Genomic DNA, 19967 nt, shown 5'->3' with positions numbered 1-19967 from the left:
GCTCCCACCCCTCGGGGGGCCTTTTGCGAGGCAGCATCAGAATCCTCCACGACGAGCCGTGCGTGACAATTCGCCGACGCCGACCGAGCCGCTGCGCCGTCTGCAGACGCGTGCATACGGGACATCCAGGCCGCTGCTTTCACGAGCAAACCCGCTCCTTGGCGCCGACCCGACCTGGCCAGGATCCCCTTGCCTGCGAGGCCAAACTATCCGCCACAGGGTCGACGTCGCGGCTGCCGTCTCATGTTGAGGGCGCATATGGCGCATATAGCGCATATACTGCCTGCCCGAGGCATCTGGCAGCTGGCATCCGACAGGCGCCGTGGACAGGTGTCGTCGAGCTCGGGTTCGCAACCCCGAGATCTGGTCCCTGAAAGGCGCTAGTCGTTGAACGTCCTCCACAATCCCCATCATGAGGCCCTGGCTCGACTCGTGAGGGGCCCCCATCACGGACGCTCGGAACGCACTATTGTCGCATGGCAACCCGGCACACGAGGAGCTCGTCTGGAACGGTGGAGCAAACCGCGGACCCGGTGGCATCTCAGGAGTCGTATGACGTTGGCAGAAACGGCTTCCTCCACCAACAGTCTCCAGGGCGCACGTGCGGCAGCAACATCTGCGCTTCTCCACACTGGGGCTGCCATGGCATCCCCAAAGGCTGGGTGAAGCGAACGGGGGCTTGGGGGGGGCCTGGCGCTGCCCCGGTGGCGGCTGGGGGCGCTGGCGGGGTATTATCTGGAAGCCACACCGGGCGAGTGAGGGGTCGGGGGAGCTCCCCCATATGGAGCGTCAGCAGCGCCGACGCGGGAGCTCACGAGCCTTGCATTGATTCGTGGGAATGGAAACCGCGCCCATGTGAAAGTCGCGACTATTAGTATCTCTGCGTGTGCCTCCACGAACTCTGTCGACCTCCTCGTCTCTTCCTCTCCATCCCGCTCTATCCCCCACAGCTTCAAACTCATACCCCAGACTTGGGTCGTATCTTCCCCGCGTTGCGTCGCGTGTCTCCCCCGCTTGCCGCTCAGCAGCCTTTGTCACATCTCTGTCCTTGTCGCTTCGTCGTGTCCTGAATGCTCAGATCTCTCCTGCCCGGCCGATCCAAAGCAGCCTCCCAAGCAGCCCCCAAAGAAACCATGTCTTCCTCTTCACAAACCCAGTTCGTCGGTGCCATCGACCAGGGCACCACCAGCACGCGGTTCCTCATCTTCAACCGCGCTGGCGAGGTCGTTGCCCTGCACCAGCTCGAGTTCAAGCAGATCTACCCGCAGCCGGGGTAAGTGACTCTCCTCATGTGGCGTCGTAAGCCATTGGCACGGTTGCTGGGGGCCCTTTTGCTGACACGCGTCCGCGATGCAGATGGCACGAGCACGACCCGGAGGAGATTGTCTCGTCCGTGGAGAAGTGCGTCGACGGCGCCGTCAAGAAGTTTGAGACGCAGGGCCACTCGCGCGAGCAGATCGTGTCCGTCGGCATCACCAACCAGCGCGAGACGACTGTCGTCTGGGACCGCGTCACGGGCAAGCCCCTGTACAATGCCATTGTCTGGACGGACACGCGCACGCAGGACCTCGTCCGCCGCCTCAAGATGCGAATCGGCTCGGGCGAGCTCACCGACCGCTGCGGTCTCCCCCTCTCCACCTACCCGTCCGTCGGCAAGCTCCTGTGGCTCATCGAGAACGTCAAGGCCGTCAAGGAGGCGTATGATGCGGGCAACCTCGCCTTCGGCACCATCGACACCTGGCTGACGTACAAGCTGAACGGCGGCCCCGCCCGCAACGTCTACGTCTCGGACCCCAGCAACGCCTCGCGTACCATGTTCATGAACCTCCACACTCTCGACTACGACAATGAGCTCCTTGACTGGTTCCGCGTCGACCGCAAGAAGGTCAAGCTGGCCAAGATTGTGCGCTCGGCCGACCCCGAGGCGTACGGCTCCCTGGCCAGCACGCTCCTCAACGGCACCAAGATCATGGGCTGCCTGGGCGACCAGTCTGCCGCGCTCGTCGGACAGAAGGGCTTCACCCCTGGCCTGGCCAAGAACACGTACGGCACTGGCTGCTTCCTGCTCTACAACGTCGGCGACAAGCCCGTCATCTCGTCGCACGGCCTCCTGTCGACCGTTGCCTTTGACTTTGGCGAGGGCAACACCATGTACGCGCTCGAGGGCAGCATCGCCGTGGCTGGTTCCAGCGTCAAGTTCCTCGTCGACAACTTTGGCTTCATCGAGTCGTCGTCGAAGCTGAGCGCCCTCGCCGAGACGGTCGAGGACAACGGCGGCTGCACCTTTGTCACCGCCTTCAGCGGCCTGTTCGCGCCGTACTGGATCGACGACGCCCGCGGCACCATCTTCGGCATCACTGCCTACACGCAGCGCGGCCACATCGCGCGCGCGACGCTCGAGGCGACGTGCTTCCAGACCAAGGCAATTCTCAAGTCGATGGAGAAGGACAGCGGCAAGGCCCTGACCGAGCTCGCCGTCGACGGTGGCATGTGCAACTCGGATCTCATCATGCAGGTATGTAACAAAAGAAAAAAAAAACCGGGGTGCCTCGGGACCCCGGGAAGCTGCACGACAGGGTTTTACTGACAACTCGCACAGACGCAGTCCGACATCATCGGTATCCCCGTCAACCGCCCGGGCATGCGCGAGACGACGGCTCTCGGCGCCGCCATCGCTGCCGGCTTCGCCGCTGGCGTGTGGGAGTCGTTTGAGGACCTCAAGGACGTCAACCTCGAGGGCCGCACCATCTTCAAGCCGTCCATCTCGGAGGAGAAGGCCAGCAAGCAGTTTGAGCGCTGGGAGAAGGCGGTCCAGATGAGCAAGGGCTGGGCCGAGTAAGCAGGTGGCGGTGTTTTCCGGTGGTGCGTCTCGTGTTGTTTTCCTCTTTACTATACCACTGGCGGGCCATGGGTGTGTGTCGACGGGGTCCGAGTCGCGGCAGCGGTGCGTTTGCTTCTAGAAGCCTGAGAGCTTGCGTGTACTATATTTCTGGACGACCTTATGATGGATTATTGTTTTTCATGAGATTGGAGTCTGCAGCATAGTGACGCGATGTGACGTGCCGGGCGGATGGCATGATGTGCGGCGTAGCATGACGGGGAGACATCCCCCGCAGTCCAAGCCGAGGCCTGTGCGAGCTTGCTGCCCACCTACCTGCCATGTCAAGGAGCTCTCTAGTCTAACAATCGTCGCGCGCACGGCGGTCGAGCTACCCGTAAATTGCGAGTCGCGGAATCGCCATCTGCACCTCCGCGCAGTAGCGCCATGCTCGTAAAAGACCCCCAAAGGTTCAGCAATGGCCTGACGCAGCTGCACGGCGGACCCTGCTTGTGGCGGTCGCATTGACAATTGCCGGCTGCGACAGTCGCATCTGCTGGCCGGCCATTGGCAGGAGTTGAAAGCTCGTCGAGGGCGGGCGAGAGGGAGCGACACGGCGCTCGAATCGAATCGAGATGGCGTCACGGATTGGTGTGGAGGGGTCGGGCGAAGGGGGCGTTGACGAGGTACTCGTGAGTCGCGGACGTTCGACGACGATTCGCGGTTCTCGATCGTGTCTGTCACGGCGCCATGGAAGGGGTATGGCTTTGCCTGGCTTGCCTGGCACCTGGCTCGCCATGCACCCGCCGCCGCCACGACCGCCGCCGCCGCCACGCAGAGGCGAAACGTAACGCCTGCTGGAGCGCGCAATGGGGAGTGGAACGTCCATGGATCCATGGATGGAGGCGGTCGAACCTGGAAGGCTTCTAGCGCCCTTCGGCGCTAGAATGCTTGCGCTGTTGGTGGCGCTGGCCGCTGTCGCCCGCCGTCTCGGACAGCCCGGCGACCGCCCAAAGCGTTGACGATCGCGGTGGGGTAGCCTACCGAAACGGGATTCTGGCCTGCCAGGGCGCTTCGACTGCTCGACTCTTGGGCGACGCCACTCATCCATCCCACGCGGCGCCCCGGCCAAGGGCTTTCCCTCTCTCATCCCATCGTCTCACTTTCATCGCTGGCCGCCTTTCCCCGCACGCACGCACGCACGCACCGCCCCGAGTTATCGATCGCCTGACCTCGTTCGTCTTGTTGAGCAAGTTGGGCAGCTAAGCAAAGAGAGGAATTGGAAGGGACGAAAAAAAGAAGCCGGTGCGCCCGAGAAGCCGGGACAGAGAGAACCTCCAAGGACGGGCGACGCAACCACGTTTTTAATCCTCGGCACCGCCCGGGCGATAAGCTCTTGCGACAAGACTTGAGACGAGAGTTGCTGTGGGCTCACTGCGCACGCAAGAGATAAGGAGACATCAGGCAACGTGCTCCCCTCGCGGGCCTGCTCGGTGGCACGACCGAACTGGCGACATCCGCCTCGCAGTTGCGCAGCGCAGTCGGCCGAGCGACCCCGAGCGTCCTTTATTCCCAGCTCCAGCGTCCATCCCCGGCGGCAGGGATCGCGGCCTGCACTTTGCTGCCTGCCTGGCGCTGGCTGCCCACCTCCGGATTGCCTCTAGCAGCACCTCTGGCGCAGGGTGCCCGCTCCTCCCCCCCGGCGTAACGGTTTCGATCCCTAACCCGCCGGCGGGTGCTGGCTGCAGCCCCAGTCGAGCCGGCGTTGCTCCTCCTCCTCGCCGCGCTGCTCCTCCCAGCGATCACGGCCCCCCGGGCGTACGCCATCCCAGGGCCGTCACCACCAACCACCACACGCTACGCTCCCATCCCCTCCACCGCTCCAGCCGCAATTACAAACGAGGCGAACCGGTGGTGGCCAGCATCACCGACGTCGACGCAACCCCCAAGGGAGAGGCGAAACCGCTGTCGCAAAGCGTCTCTTATAAACAGGCCCCATCCCAGAAACACCGACGAGTCCCCGGACCCAGTTCACGCGCCTATCATCACCAACCCCCCGAGGTGTCAACGGTCAGATTGCCCAACTCTTTACTAGGCTCCTCCTTGGACTCCCTCGGGCCTTACCTCAGCAGAAAAGGGGGGCCACCCAGTGTGGAGTTTGTTCCTCTTCGCATTGCTGTAGTATCATGGAATAGCCATGGTTGCGTCGAATGCACCTCCGGTACCCATGGCCGAGGACGAGGCGAACTCGGGCTTCAGTCACGACGAGGGCGGGTCGAGCGGCGACGACACCTCGCACAACGGACCCGCCTCTACCGCCGTCGCCGGCAACAAGAGGAAGAGGACCAAGTATCAGAAGACATCGTAAGACGTGCCCCCTTCCCTCCCCCCTTATCTCGCCTGATGGTGGCTCGACTGACACGGCCTCGGCGTCAAGATGCGAGCTGTGCAAGGCCCGCAAGGTCAAGTGTGATAGGGCCGAGCCTGCCTGCTCCTGGTGTGCCCGCCACAACCGCACCTGTGTCTACCTCGAGAGGCAGAAGCCTGGCAGTCGCATCGGCTTCACCCTCGAGCTCGAGACCAAGGTGAACCGCGTCGATGCCCTCCTGCAGACGCTATGGCGCCGCGTCGAGGACCACATCGCCCATGACCACGCAAGCCCGTCGCAGCAGACGCTCTCGCCCTCCGTCAGCAATCCCAACGCGTCGCAGGCCGATGGCTACCCGCCGCAGCCTGACGGCGCCGCGCCGCCGAGGAGACCGGTAGGCGTTCCTGCCGGTACCCCCATCATCCCGGGCCGGACGCCCGTGGCCTTCTCCAGCCCGTCGTGGCAGGGCGCCGAAGGTCAAGATGGGATGCAAGGCGGCCCGCGGTCGTCCGTCCAGGGGCCTCCGACGAGCATGTCCATGGCCGGCGGCGGCGGCGGCGGCGGAGGCGGAGAGTCGTCTCCCTTCAACGGGACGAACCACATGCCTCGAGGGCCGCCGATGCGGGCGGGCTCCTCGTCGCTCTCGGGAGGCACGGATCTCCCGCCGCACGACATGATTTACACGCTGGTCGACCTCTACTTCAAGCACTGCAACACGTGGTGCCCGATCCTGGACCGCAAGACGACCTTTGGCGTCTTCTTTGGGTCGACATCACAGAGCGAAGTCGACCGCATCTTGCTGCACGCCATCGTGGCCACGACGTTGCGATTCCTCAAAGACGCACGACTCTCGCCCGAGATGCGGGCCCATTACCACGCCGTGTCGAAAAACACCGTCATGATATACGCCATGGAACACGTCAGCGTCGCGGCGCTCAAGGCTCTCGTCATCCTTTCGCTCGATGAGCTAGGCACGTCCAACGGCCCGCGCGGGTGGAACTTGCTGTCTCTGCTGGCACAAAACGTGCGGCACCTGGATCTCTGGGAGGAGAACAGCATGTACCTGTCGGCGGGCGAGGAGGACTTGCCGCACACGGGCTCGGTGCGACGGGTCACGGTCGGGCAGCCCGAGTCGTGGATCGAAGACGAAGGCCGGCGGAGGCTGTGCTGGATGGTGTACCTGCTGGACCGGTACGCGACGGTCGCGACTACGACGTTTGACTTTATGCTCGAGGACAAGAGGATGAAGCGGATGCTGCCGTGCTCGTATGACCTGTTTTCAAGAAACGTGCCGGTGGAAACGGGCTCGTTGGATCCGACACCGGACGGCCACGGCGGGACGACGTACACGGTCAGCAAGCCCGAGAACTTGGGCAGCTTCTCCTACCACTGTGAGATACTGCGTATCCTCAGCCAGGTGCACGACTTCCTCAAGACGCCCATAGACGTGACGTCGTCGACGGAGATGGCGGGCTGGCGCAACACGTACCGGTCGCTGGACTCGGCGCTGGACAACTGGCTGCAGAGCCTGCCGAGCGAGTACAGCCGGATCTCTGCGCTCTGCCACTCGGACCCGGCGAGCCGGGTGGCCAACTGGTTCATGCTGCACAGCGCGTACGTGACGTCGGTGGTGCGGCTGCACTCGTCGGCCGCGTACCCGACGGTGCGCTCCCACATCTTCGTGCCATCGCACTACGCCATGCAGCGGTGCCTGTCGGCGGTGCAGAGCCTCCGCGACATCACGCAGGACGTCTACGAGGCCAACGGGCTGGATCTGGTGGGCCCGCCGTTTGCGTTTTCGCTGTGGACGGCGGCGCGGCTCCTCATCGTGCACGCGTCAGCCATGGGCTGCGCCGTGGACAGCAAGATTGACTTCTTCATCGACATCCTGACGTACGTGGGGCAGTACTGGGAGGTGGCCAACAACTACGCGCGGATCCTCGCGCGGGTGATGCAGAAGGGGCGGCAGAGCGAGATGCCTTATGCCGTCATGAGAAAGTAAGTCCGCACAGATCAGTCTCCTCGGTCATGTCCATCTGGTGCTCAACGCTGGTGCTAACGAATCACCTTTTGATAGGAGCGCATACGATCTCGTTGGCCTCACGTCGGCGACGCGCCGCTCGGGCCTCGACGAGACATCCTCGCAATCCGTATCGCTGAGCGAGCTCGACAACATCGACGTGTTTGACTTTTTCAACTACCCCAAGGTGGCAGAGCCTGGGCCGCGAACCATGGCAGCCGCCGCTGCCGGCGGACAGACGAGCACTATTCTGCTGCAAACACAGGGCTACGGGCCAGAGGCCATGAGGAACGGCGGGGCGGCCGTCCCGGACCCAGAGGCGGACTGGCTCGGCTACGGGTCGCCTTTCAGCTAGATGCGGCCTCGGCGGCGGCGAGGCTGGGCAGCGATGCCAGCGGTGCCGATGGTCGAGGATGGGCAGACCCGTTGATGGTCCAGCATGGGACAGACCTGTTGGTGGCCAAGTACGGGATTGACGCGTTGATGCGGAACGAGACGAGGGTTTGATTTTAGCTCATGTGTAGAACCAGTCACTCATGACCAGGCGTTGGATACCAAGTCGTTTTAGTTATACCAATGACAAAGGACTCCCCTCGGAATGCATGGGCTGTTGCTGCCGCCGCCGGGACAGAGCATGGATGGATGTACGAAGTACAAAATATGTACTGTGATTGGGGACGACAGCATCGGATACCAAGCCTCGCCTGTCAGCCCAACGGCAGGTTCCGCACGACCAGATGCACAGCCATTATAATGCAAGGCGAACTGAACTGTGCAATTTACCGAACGTGTCGCGGGGCGGGCTGGCTGGCTGGCTGGTAGGCATTGGCTTGGCTTGGCTTGGCTTGGCTCCCTCGCTCCCGTGGCAGTTTATTAGTTTGCCGCGATAGCCACAACGCAATGCAAGCCACCTCGCCGTTCACACTTGACAGTACGTACCTTATGTATGTACCATGCAAACTCCCAGGTCCATACTTACTTGGGTATTCTTCAAGGCACACGTACGGAGCACGGAGTACTAGTATTGGACGCTGCGGCCTGCTTCTGCACGCGGCCACTAACATAAGTTAATCCATGGATGCGTAGGAACGGAGTACTGCTCGTCGAGTCTTGGCTACCCCCGTGGCTGGGGGTTCTGACTTCCCCCTTTTTGCCCTTGCGCCCTGCATCCCCTGGGTGAGGTAGGTTTGCTGCTGTGCTACTTCGTACGTCACCAGTGAGGCAGCAGCGCATGGATGGAGTGCAAGGCGTCCGCCCGCCTGCCCGTATGCGCGTACATTATCTGTCACTCTTGCCGCAGGGGCACGCGGGGTGCGGCATGCGTTGCGCGTTGTCAGTTCCGTCTTCTCAGTCGGGAGATAGGTACAGACTACGGAGGATACACCTAGTGGGAAGTGGGCGTCCTACCTTATGCTGCGCGGGCAGCGGGCAGTTACCATGTCTCCCCCGCAGCGCAGCGCAGCGCAGGGTCAGGGCGACCCGACGCCGCGCGCAGGCTGAGCTGTCCGTGGCGCTTTTCATGCGTTTCCCCGTCGTTCATTTCGAGACCCCCCCGAGTTGACTGACGTCTGACATGCACAGATGGATGGATGTGGTTATTCTTTGTAAAAGCGGATGCGCGGCTGCCCAGCACATACATGTGCACTTCCCACTCGTACTGTGCCTGGCAAAGGTACCGTAGGTACATGGGTCGCACAGCATGCACATCCGTACCTATCCGTATGCACGTTGGTCCGGCTCCTGTTTGCTGCTGCACTGCACCGCATGCACGTTTGGTGCTGCGCCGTCCCGGTGCGCCGGGTTTGCATCGCGTCCGTGCTTCCCGCTGAAGGAAATTCCTCCCCGGTGGGTGGGCGAGGTGGGCATCTCATGCACGTGGGGAGTTGCAGGCGGGCTGGGCGGGTTCCCGACCCGCTGGGACGGACGGGACAGGGGGCCCAACGGCTTTTTCCTTGTTCGTTGGCCACGTTTCCAGCAACGGCTGCAGGGCAGTTTGTTGGCGCGTTCCAATTACCACCCACGCTTTGCGCAAAATGTACCTACCGCCAACCACGGGCTGCTCACCACCACTCGTCACCACCACCACACACGGCATGCATTCAACGTACCACGGAGCAAGCACATGTATGCATGCTGTGCTCCCTCTCCCCTCTCCTCATGCGGTGCCGCCACATTCCCGCCCCATCGTACGAGTCTCGTGAGGCGGGAAGCGGGAGGCGGGAAGAGGAGGGGGAGGCAACAAAATAAGAACGAATGGGTGAAGGGAAGCAAGGGGGGGATGATCAACGAGAGCACGCCCAGAGACAACGCGTGTCGGCCGTGCCGCGCTGAGACAACGATTGACGTTGGACGCAGAATAGCAGCAAAGCTCAAGGCAAAGTCGGCAGCACCGGATTGGGCTGGCTGGTTGCTCCTCACACGAGGAAGCGAGCAGCAGCGCCAGCGCATTCAATAATTAGTTCGGCCGCCTTGTCTCTGCTCCAGCGGGAAACATGTGGCGGGCACCAGTTTGCGACGCCCCCGGCGCCTTTTATTCGCCCGGTTGTTCGCCCATGACGGGGGGCTGGGCCACTTTTGAAAGCTCCCGTCATCGCGCCTCGGAGCTGTACAAGTACGTGTATGTAGCTCAGCTCCAGGGTTTGGTAGTCTCTTTTATTAGCTTGCTAGCTTACCTTCCCTTCTCTTCCCCCCCAGCCATCCCCGTCCGGCGGCCCCGTCTCTCGTTCCGTCCAAGCCTTTCCCGCAGACAGGCTGGATCTAATAATGACACGGAAAAAAAGCCCCTTTGCCTCGTCGCTCATTCGTCCCCGTTTTCTGTGGCTGCTGCTGCTACTGGCCCCGTTCAACGGCCCCGGGACGGACGGCGGCGTTCCGCCATGGGACCAGGGACCGTTGAGCTCATTCTCTCTCTCTCTCTCTCTCTCGCTACGAGGTACGAGGAGCAGCAGCAGCGCCAGCATGGGCTGCCCGCCTGCCCGCTCCGCTCGGCGCGGCAGCCCGTGGAGGAGTAGCCGGGGCTGGCTGCGAGGCGGCATGTATGTGTGTATGTATGCGATGCAAGGACACCTGCCTCGCATGGAGCCGAGCAAGCCGTCGAGCATGCAAGGAAGCAAGCAAGCAGGCAGGCAGGCAACGAACCGTCACGCAGGAGGAGAGTATTCCCGTCGTGCCCGTTGCTTGCCTGACACTCGTAGCGTCGACCGGCCGTCAACTCCCAGGAAGCCCATCCGTCCATCCACCCATGCCCGTGGGGTCTGGTCTTGCTCCTCCCCGGCGCCCCAGAGGGTCGCCGGACGCTCCCGCTCGACGGCTCGGACGGCGTCGTGGTTGACCCAATTTAGCGTGCCCGCCTCTTCTCGGTCGGTCCCTTTCTCACTCGCTCTCTTCCTCGTCTATCTCGCTTTAACTTTGGGCCCCCATCCAAGGGATCCTCACTCCCGCATCTTGCCTCTTCCCTCCTCTCGCGCGTCGTGTCGTCTCGTCCGCCTCGCTTTTTCCTCTGCGGCTCTTCCTTCCCCCCGGCGACGACCAGACCCCCTTCCGTGCCGTGTCGGCACCTGCTACCACACCCCCTGGGCCTGCGCCCGCGCGCACGCACGCACGCACGCACATACAGACACACCCCCACTCCCGCCGCCGTTCCGTCCCGTCCGTCCGTCCGTCCATCCGACTGAACGTCGCCTCACTTTGTTGTAGGCCATGGGGCTGTTCGTCGCGCTGACGGGCCGCGCCCCGGCCGCCGATGCGGTGCTGCCGCCGCTTCCCGTCTTCGGAGTCGCCGTCTTCGCCGTCCTCGCCTTCCTGGCCGTCCGGTGCGCCGCCGCGTACCTCCGGCTGCGGCAGTTCGGCGGCCCGCGCTGGACGGGTGTCTCCAACTGGCCGCACAGCGTCGCCATGCTGCAGAACCGGTGCCACGAGTGGTACGAGGAGGCCAACAGGAAATACGGTCAGCCCTGCCCTGCCGGCCCCCTTGCTTTTCTCATTTTCACCCGTCCGGATCGCATATCTTTGCTTTCAAAGCTGTTGGTTGGCAGCAATGTATAAACCCTCTTCTCGAGAGGCAATGGAAAATAGAGAAGAAGATAAAGAAGCTTGAGCTGACAAGTGGTTACGAGCGGAAAACAGGCCCCATCGCACGGGTGGCTCCCAACGTGCTCGTGACGTCGTCGCCCGACGTCTGGGCTCACGTCAATAACAAGGCCGGGTATAAGCGCTCGGACTGGTACTACAACGCCTGCCGCATCGAGCACCGGAGGGACAATGTCTTTTCGCAGACGGACGTGGCCAAGCACGACTTGCGGCGGAAGCAGATGGCGCCAGGGGTAGGTTGCCCTGTCTTTCTTTGTGTCGTGTTGATGATATCGGGCCCCCACTGCCATCCATGCTTTCGATGTGGTCGTATTTGATTCGGGTCTCATGTGTATTTCTGCTGTGCTCCCAATGCACGTGTACATGTATATGTGCATGTGTGTGTACATGGAAGCACACAGGGGATATACCAGCTGAGCAGAGCCGTGGGGTTGCATCATCAAATGTGCAAATCGGAATTGTGCGGTGATATTGACTTACCTCTGCATAGTACTCGGGCCGCGAGAACCTGCACCTCGAGTCGTCCATCGACGAGCGCCTGGCCGAGTTCCTCGCCCTCATCCGGGCCAAGTACGTCTCCAGCCCCGACCGCCCCGGCGTGCCGCTCGACCTCGGCGAAAAGGTGCAGTTCTTCACGCTCGACGTCATCTCGGGCGTCGGCCTGGGCCGGCCCTTTGGCATGCTCGCCTCCGACTCCGACGTGGACGAGTACCTGCGGTCGAGCGAGGACGGGCTCCGCGCCGCCAACGCCGCCCTCGCGCTCGGCGTGTCGTGGCTGGCTCACACGCCCCTCGTCGGGCGCCTCATCGCGCCGAGCCCCCGCGACGGCAACGGCTTCGGCCGCATGATGGCCACGTGCTTCCGGTACGTGGACGCCCGCGCCGCGGACCCGACGGACAAGCGCTCCGATATGCTCGCGAGCTTTATCCGCAATGGGCTCGCGGGCGACGAGCTGCGCTCCGAGGCGCTGGAGCAGATCATCGCGGGGTCCGACACCACGTCGACGGGGATCCGCGGCGCGCTGCTGCACATCATCACCAACCCGCGCGTGTACGCCCGCCTGCAGCGCGAGGTCGACGACGCCGTCGCCGCGGGGCTCGCTCCCGCAACGGGCTCCGGCGGGATCGTCTCCCTCGCGCAGACGCGGCAGCTGCCCTACCTGCAGGCCGTGATCCGCGAGGCGCTGCGCATCTGGCCCCCCGCCGTCAACATCTTCTCGCGCGACGTGCCCCCCGGCGGCGACACGGTGCTCGTCGACGGCGCGCCCGTGTTCCTCCCCGGCGGCGCCTCCATCGGCTACTCGGCCTACGCCATGCACCACAGCGAGGCCATCTACGGCGCTGACGCAAAGGCCTTTCGCCCGGAGCGCTGGCTGGTCGCCGCCGAGGAGGACCCGGACCGCCACGCCCTCATGCTGCGCACCAACGAGCTCGTCTTTGGCCACGGCAAGTACCAGTGCCTGGGCAAGCCCGTGGCTCAGCTCGAGCTGGCCAAGACCATCTTTGAGGTTAGTTTATGTCACTTTTCTTCTCTCCCCCATGTCTCTCTCGCCTTCTGTTCAGGAAGTAGTAGTAGTAGTAGTAGGAGGAGGAGGAGGAGGAGGAGGAGGAGGAGGAGGAGGAGGAGGAGGAGGAGGAAGAAGAAGAGCGACAAGCCATGGCATATCCAGAAGAGAGCTCTACTGACCTTGAATCTCCCTCCCCCCCTTAGCTCCTGCGCAACTTCGACATGACGCTCGTCCACCCCACCAAGCCGTGGGACGCGCGCAACACCCTCGGCCTCTTCGTCATCTCCGACATGTGGGTGCACGTCACCGAGCGGCCGGCGTCGGCGCCGCAATAACGTTTGGATGATCTGCGACGTGTTTTTTCCCCCTCATGTACTGTCGTTACGGGAGTTTCTGTGTGTCTTTTTAACCTCCTCATGTGTGGTGTAAGCGTTGTCCCTGCGTTGGGGGTTGGGTAGGCTCCCCCCCTCTCACCTCACCCTTCGCTTTTTTTTTTGCGAATTCCCCCCCTCACCCACCTCTGTCATATACGTTACTTTCCTCCCTGCGCGGAGCCGCCCATCACGATGAGCTCCACCACTGAGGACTTTGTTCCTTTTTTCTCTTTCCTACCGTCAAGAATGGCCGACGCAAAGTCACTGTACGGTATATTACTTGACGCCCGCTAGGAGTTGTTGAGAAGCACGCACCCGGGGTCTCGGTCCAGTCACTTGAGCATGTGAGAATCTCATTTGCTCGCGAGCGAGAGAGAGAGAGAGTGTGTGTGTGTGAGAGATGAATTATTAATGCCGAATGAGCAATGTACTGCCTAGGTAGTCATATTAACTTTTTAGCTCGGAAAAAGCCATGTGTGACCTGCATTTTTTAGGTTGTTTTCGGTTGGTCGTCTCGTCGTGTCAGGTAATGAAATAAGGTAGCTCGCGCTTGTTGCGTCGGTACGGCTGCTCGCAACTCAAAAAATATGTGACGCCGTGGTGTGCAGGTATTAGGGAACTACCCCTCGCCTGCACCTGTGCCTCCTCCTCCTCCTGCTCCTGCTACTGCTGCTGCTGCTGCCTCGGATATCCCAAAATGACATGTGCATCGCGATCCCATCATACAATAAAGGCCCGTGTCCCATCGTCCCACGCCCTTGAACGAAACACCATCTCGACGCAGATGGTCTCCACCCCACGCGGCGATGGTGCAACTTCACCCTCCTTTCTCCCTGGTCCCACGGTCTAGGAGACCCGGGACGCTTATTACGCTGGCTTTTGGCCATAAACATTTGTCCTGCGGGGCGGGCGGCAAGGGTCAGCCTCTCGAGTCACACACAAAGGCGAGTGGAGTTGATCGCGTGTAGTACAAAAGGGCCACTTACATGAGATAGTACGGGCGGATGCGGGGGTTGCGAATGGCCTTGCGCATCTCCATGACAAAGAGCTGGACCTCCTCGTACTTCCAGCCCATAATCTCCTTGAGGATGAAGAGGGCGAACCCCTCGAGGCTCTCGTCCATGAAGGCGAGGTTGTAGGCGCCAATCTGCTTCATCTTGGGGTCGCTGCTCCAGGCGCCGACGGGGACCTGGTAGGAGCGCTCGACGACGTTTGTGAAGCCGGCGCCGACGACGAGCTTGCGCATGGTGCCGTTGTTGGCGATGCGCAGGGTGCGGTGGATGCGGTCGGCGCCCTCCCAAAAGACCTTGGCCCAGCGCTTGAAGATGTGCTCCGGGTCGTCGCGGACCTCGGGCACGTCGCTGTGCAGGTGGATGTTGATCTCAAAGTCCTCGAGCCAGCCGCCGGGCTGCAGGGCGCGAAAGGCCTGGCGGTAGAGCTCGCCCCAGTCGCTGATGCTGCCGTAGAGGGTGCGCATGTGGACAAAGTCGAAGCTCTCCGGGCGGTAGGTCCACTCGAGCTGCGCGTCCTCGATATGGAACATGCAGTTGGGCGGCACCCAGGTGGGCTGGATGGGCGAGATGTCGGTGCCGATGATCTCGGCCGACGGGTAGGCGTCGGCCATGTCGATGGCCCAGATGCCCGTTCCCGTGCCGACGTCGAGGACGCGCTTGGGGCGCTCGATGGGCGCGTCGAAGAGCTTGTCGCCCTTGAGCATCACCATGAAGTGGTGGGCGATGTCGAGGCCGTTGTTCTGCCGGTCGTCGTTGGGGCCCCAATACTCGGTCGTCCTTGAGTTTTGGAACGTGCGCCCGTTGATGCTGCGGTAGTCGAAGATGCTCTCCGAGAGGGAGGCGGTCGAAGAGAGGGCGCTGAGGGCGCTTCGGTCAGCCTACGAGGCAAGCTTCCGGGTTTCGTTTCGGCTCCTCACCTCGCGTCGTCATCAAACGCAGAGTCGCCATCGTCGTCGTCCTACGCAAGAACACACCATGATCAGCCGACGCCACGCCAGGGCGGCCACAGACCCCATCAGCACGCAACTGAGGGCGTGAAAGCAAGAGACGTACAAAAGGAATTTGGGTGTTGGTCGGCGGCTCGTGAACCGGCTCGGGTTGCGCCGCGGGAGCTGGCGAGGAGCCCTCCTTGGGTGCGGCCGCCCCTTTGGCTGGTGCGCTTGGACTAGACATGGTCGGCGCGAGCCGTGGGCATTGCCTCCGTATGCAGCGCTATCTGGTGACCGAGTTGGACAAGTAGACGGACGGGGGGGAGCTTGCGGGAGCGTTTTTCAAGCTTTCGGCGGGGGTGGGCAGGGGAAGCGGATTAGATGGCTCAACGGTCGTCGAGCTGCGGGCACTAGCCGGCGCTTGTCGCCTTATTATGTACGGCTATGTGTTTGTGCGTTGATGAATCCTCCTCCGGAAAGGCACACATGCGGCCAGACGTCAAGCCACGCGAGCTGGGGGGGGCGGAGGGGAGGGGTTTCGTCTTGCGCGAAAAGCCAAGGGTCCAACAACCTTTTTTTCTTCCACCTCAGCGTTGGCGAGTGCCGCGCGGGCGCGCGGCGTGTGATGTTGGTTGTGCTGTGCGGCGTTGCTGTTGCTGTTGGCCGCGCCGCCCGTGCCCATTCAGTCAAGCTTGTCAAACAAGAAGCTTGGAAAGGCTGGAGCTGAAGCGCCCTGTCGTCGTGGGAGGAGGGCGCCCGGTGCGCCGCCTGCGTGGGACAGAGTCCAGACAAACTTGGTTTCTTTCAGCAGGGGCTACTTTGCTCCGTACGAGGCACGGCAGTTCGTACAGTTGAGTTCAGGACGCGCAGTGGTGCAGCAGCAGAGCACAGGACGTGACGAGGACGCGGGCGAGAGTGCAACCCCGACGAGACACGGCAGGGCCTTCCAGGTGCAACAGGACTGGGCAGGGCATTGTTGGCGCGGGGCGGTTTAACTGACTACCTATCCCCTGGTCGAGATAGCGGGCGCGGCTCCTGGCGGATCCGGCCCGCGGCCGTTGGACCCATCTTGCCATCCATGGGCCATGGATGCTGGCATTGGAACATGGGGGGGGGGGGGGGGGGCCTTGCCCTCGGGGGTTTTTTCTGGCCTGGTCCGGCTCTGACAGCGGAGCAGGGAAAGAGCCAAGCCAGGCTTGCCAGGCGCGGGAGAGGGGACGTGCAGCCGGGATGCCACCACGCCCTACCTTGATTGACTTTAATTCATTCGATGCTGCGCCGCGCGAGAGCAGCAGACGCGCACCATCACACAGCATGCGCGGCGGCACCCGCAGCAGCAGCAGCAGCAGCACCTCCGCCAGCTCAACCGGCATTACGAGGTCCTCGGTAGCTGGCAACCAACCAATTCACTGCCTTTCGCATCCCAATTGACTCACCCATCAAGCAAATCCTTCTGACGCCCAAAGCCAACGTCCTCGCATACTGTACAAAGTATCCACCGCCATACCTCACACGGGGCAGGTCCAGTGGCGTCCAGCAGCGCAATCCCCAATCCCCCAACGGCAACTCTCGAGGAGATGCTGGCTTGCGAGACAATGAGGTCCGGGCAGCGCCAAATCGCAACGTCAATGAGGGCTGAAGGAAGCTTGACTAGCTAGTGGAGGTGCCCGTGCCCTTTCTACCCGCACCTGCCGCCACCCGCCGTCCCACAGCGCCTCCTTCGCACGTGCGGGCCGACCGCTGGCGAAGGCCCTGGAGGAGGGCCTGGGAGCGTCCAGGCAGGTTCTGGGCCTTCCAATTCAAACGTACTCCTGACGTCCCGCTGGACGCCGTGGCTTCGCTTCTCAATTCTTCAGCGAGCCACAGCTCACAGCCCCCCGTCCGTACGGTGCAGCAAGCAAGCAAGCAAGCATACATGCTTCAAGGCCAAGGTGTCGTTTCTGTTTTGCCAAGCCCCTTGGTGGGAGGCATCAATCAGGTTTTAGCTGCTGTCGTCGTGCGGTCTGCCACTGCTGGGACGCAACGCAACACGATGGTCTCCCAAGTCAATTCCTCCAAGCCGCCGCTTACGACACAGGCGGCAGCCAGCCCTCAGGTTCCCAGTCTCAGGCGTCTCAGGCGCAAGCCAGGTAATAGATGAATGCATGAATGTGAATGCTGAGTAAAGGGCAGATGCTTGGAGACCGGGATTTCGGGTTTTGATGATGCCCCTCAAACTCCGGTGCTGAAGAAAAGACCGACCTGGTCCCCCAAACCCCAAAACCCGGCCCGCAGCTCGACCCCAGAGCCGCGGGGGCCTTCAGGCCCGGCCGCCAGCCAACCACAGGCCGCGCATTTGCACTCTTCCCCGTCCCCCACAACATACCGAGGCTAGATTAGAGATCCATTGCCGGCTTGAGCTTCCATGGTTGCGGCTGGGTCCTCCTCGGCGATGTCGTTCTCTCTCTGCGGCCGTGCCATCCTCGGACCCTCTCGTATCAACCGCAAACCTCACCCGCAACAAAACACCCTTCGTTTCGAAGCCCATCTCCGTTCTGCTGCTGCTGCGTCTCGCAAACCAGCCCCGCGCAAGCAGCCTCCGTCCTAGACGTTGCTTCCTTCGATCACCCCGCCCTCTTCCCTCTTCCTACGCGGCGCACGACGGCGATCCGACGATAGACACACGACAACACCATGGCTTCCTCCAAGACATTCACGCGCGACGAGGTGCGCGAGCACACCTCCGACGACTCCCTCTGGTGCATCATCGACAGCACCGTCTACGACCTCACCGACTTCGTCGACGCCCACCCGGGCGGCGAGTCCGTCCTCCGCCAGGTCGCCGGCCAGGACGCCACCTCCGTCTTCTACAACCTCCACCGCCACGAGGTCCTCGCCAAGTACCCGGACCTCGCCGTGGGCACCGTCCGCGGCGAGTCCCCCCAGGTCCTCACCCCGCAGCCCGGCGACCTCAGCAAGGTCCCCTACGCCGAGCCGCTGTGGCTCGCCCAGCCCTTCCGCAGCCCCTTCTACAACGACTCGCACCGCCGCCTGCGCCGCGCCATGCGCGAGTTCGTCGACCGCCACCTCGCCCCCGAGGCCGCCGACTGCGAGGCCACCGGCCGCCACATCAGCCAGGACATGATCGACCGCATGAGCGGGCTCGGCATCCTGCACATGCGCCTCGGCCCCGGCAAGCACCTCCACGGCGTCGAGCTCATGGGCGGCGGCGTCGTCGACGGCAAGGAGTTTGACTACTTCCACGACATGATTGTCGCCCAGGAGATGGCCCGCACCATGACCCGCGGCTTCCAGGACGGAAACATGGCCGGCATGACCATCGGCCTCACCGCCGTCCTCAACTTTGCCCACGACGAGGCCTGGAAGAACAAGATTGCCGACGAGGTCTTTAGCGGCAAGAAGAAGCTGTGCCTCGCCATCACCGAGGCCTTTGCCGGCTCCGACGTCGCCGGTCTGCGCACCACCGCCGAGAAGACGCCCGACGGCAAGCACTATGTAAGTCCACCGCCGTTTGTTCCCCATTCAACGGTCGTCCCGTATCGGCTAGGCAGCTAACGCGAGCTCGGCGCAGATCGTCAACGGTACCAAAAAGTGGATCACCAACGGCACCTTCTGCGACTACTTCGTCACCGGCGTCCGCACCGGCAAGGCCCTCAGCGTCCTCCTCATCCCCCGCGGCGAGGGCGTCGAGACCAAGCCCATCAAGACGTCCTACTCGGCCGCCGCCGGCACCAGCTACGTCACCTTTGACAACGTCAAGGTCCCCGTCGAGAACCTGCTCGGCGAGGAGAACAAGGGCATCCACGTCATTCTCAGCAACTTCAACCACGAGCGGTGGACCATGACCTGTGAGTCGTCTCTTGTCGGAGAGGAGTCCCAATGTATTGTGTTAACGGTTCCCCTCCAGGCGCCACCGTCCGCTCATGCAGGACCGTTGTCGAGGAGTGCCTCAAGTGGGCCAACCAGCGCCTCGTCTTTGGCAAGCGCCTCATCGACCAGCCCGTCATCCGTCAAAAGTGAGTCCACTCCCGCAACCTCATAATCTCTGAAGGGCGCCCAACCAACCTGACCTTCGCAGGCTCGCCAAGATGATTGCCCTTGTCGAGGCAAACCAGGCCTGGCTTGAGACCATCACCTACCAGATGTGCCACATGCCCTACAAGCAGCAGGCCCAGCACCTCGCCGGCCCCATCGGCCTGCTCAAGATGAGCTGCACCCGCGCCGCCCACGAGGTCGCCGACGAGGCCGTCCAGATCTGGGGCGGCCGCGGCCTCACCCAGACCGGCATGGGCAAGCACATTGAGATGTTCCACCGCACGTACAAGTTCGACGCCATCCTGGGTGGCGCCGAGGAGGTCCTCGGCGACCTCGGTGTGCGCCAGGCCATGCGCAACTTTCCCAAGTCGATGCTGTAGCGAAGCGAGCCTAGACTTTGTGATCCTTGTAGAGTATGTAGCAAAACTTGGAATACGTCAGCCACGCCTTCTTGGACCGTGATTGCTCATGTTACCCGCCTTGTGTGAGCACCTACCGTTGTCCACTGCATGCACGTCGCCGCTGGACGGCATTGAAATATCCAATGCCGCTGTTCTAGGGCCCAGTCGGTCGTCGCCGCCGGGGCCGTCTCACGCATTCACACCATTCTGACCATCGCTCGGGATCAACGGAGTTCATCTCGTCCTGACTAACAACTGGGCCGGCCCATCGACCCTCAAGCTCTCATCCTCGCCGCCGCAAAGAAGGCAAGAGATGAGAGCTTCAGCGGTCATGGCCCCCGTAGGATGCCGTCAAAACACCCGCGTCCCGCCCAAATCGACACCTGCCGCCATTCTTCTTCCCTCCTCAGATT

At 62.5% G+C, this 19967-nt stretch overlaps 5 protein-coding genes across 5 annotated transcripts; 4 read left to right on the top strand and 1 right to left on the bottom strand.

Annotated features, from left to right (window-relative positions):
* Positions 1-1133: 1133 nt before the first annotated feature.
* PLICBS_001988 (glycerol kinase) lies at positions 1134-2839 on the top strand (the record flags this gene model as incomplete). Its single annotated transcript, XM_018321605.1, has 3 exons — positions 1134-1273; positions 1357-2515; positions 2600-2839. The coding sequence occupies 3 exons, from the start codon at positions 1134-1136 to the stop codon at positions 2837-2839; spliced, it is 1539 nt and encodes a 512-aa protein (XP_018179084.1).
* A 2176-nt stretch (positions 2840-5015) lies between these two features.
* Positions 5016-7561, top strand: PLICBS_001987 (uncharacterized protein; the record flags this gene model as incomplete). The annotated part of the gene is made up of 3 exons (XM_018321604.1): positions 5016-5182; positions 5256-7184; positions 7264-7561. The coding sequence occupies 3 exons, from the start codon at positions 5016-5018 to the stop codon at positions 7559-7561; spliced, it is 2394 nt and encodes a 797-aa protein (XP_018179083.1).
* Positions 7562-10905: 3344 nt separating this feature from the next.
* On the top strand, positions 10906-13137 carry PLICBS_001986 (uncharacterized protein; the record flags this gene model as incomplete). Its single annotated transcript, XM_018321603.2, has 4 exons — positions 10906-11152; positions 11332-11528; positions 11786-12802; positions 13006-13137. 4 exons carry the CDS (start codon positions 10906-10908, stop codon positions 13135-13137), a joined length of 1593 nt encoding a protein of 530 aa, XP_018179082.2.
* A 1021-nt stretch (positions 13138-14158) lies between these two features.
* On the bottom strand, positions 14159-15362 carry PLICBS_001985 (uncharacterized protein; the record flags this gene model as incomplete). Its single annotated transcript, XM_018321602.2, has 3 exons — positions 14159-15047; positions 15107-15147; positions 15243-15362. 3 exons carry the CDS (start codon positions 15360-15362, stop codon positions 14159-14161), a joined length of 1050 nt encoding a protein of 349 aa, XP_018179081.2.
* A 2429-nt stretch (positions 15363-17791) lies between these two features.
* On the top strand, positions 17792-19533 carry PLICBS_001984 (uncharacterized protein; the record flags this gene model as incomplete). The annotated part of the gene is made up of 4 exons (XM_018321600.1): positions 17792-18613; positions 18690-18966; positions 19026-19134; positions 19197-19533. The coding sequence occupies 4 exons, from the start codon at positions 17792-17794 to the stop codon at positions 19531-19533; spliced, it is 1545 nt and encodes a 514-aa protein (XP_018179079.1).
* Positions 19534-19967: the final 434 nt, after the last annotated feature.

Source organism: Purpureocillium lilacinum (assembly GCF_023168085.1).
Source record: "Purpureocillium lilacinum CBS 284.36 DNA, scaffold_2, whole genome shotgun sequence".
NCBI classification, from domain to species: domain Eukaryota; kingdom Fungi; phylum Ascomycota; class Sordariomycetes; order Hypocreales; family Ophiocordycipitaceae; genus Purpureocillium; species Purpureocillium lilacinum.
The sequence above is the reverse complement of the archived record's forward strand: the minus strand, read 5'-3'. Positions and strand labels throughout refer to the sequence as shown.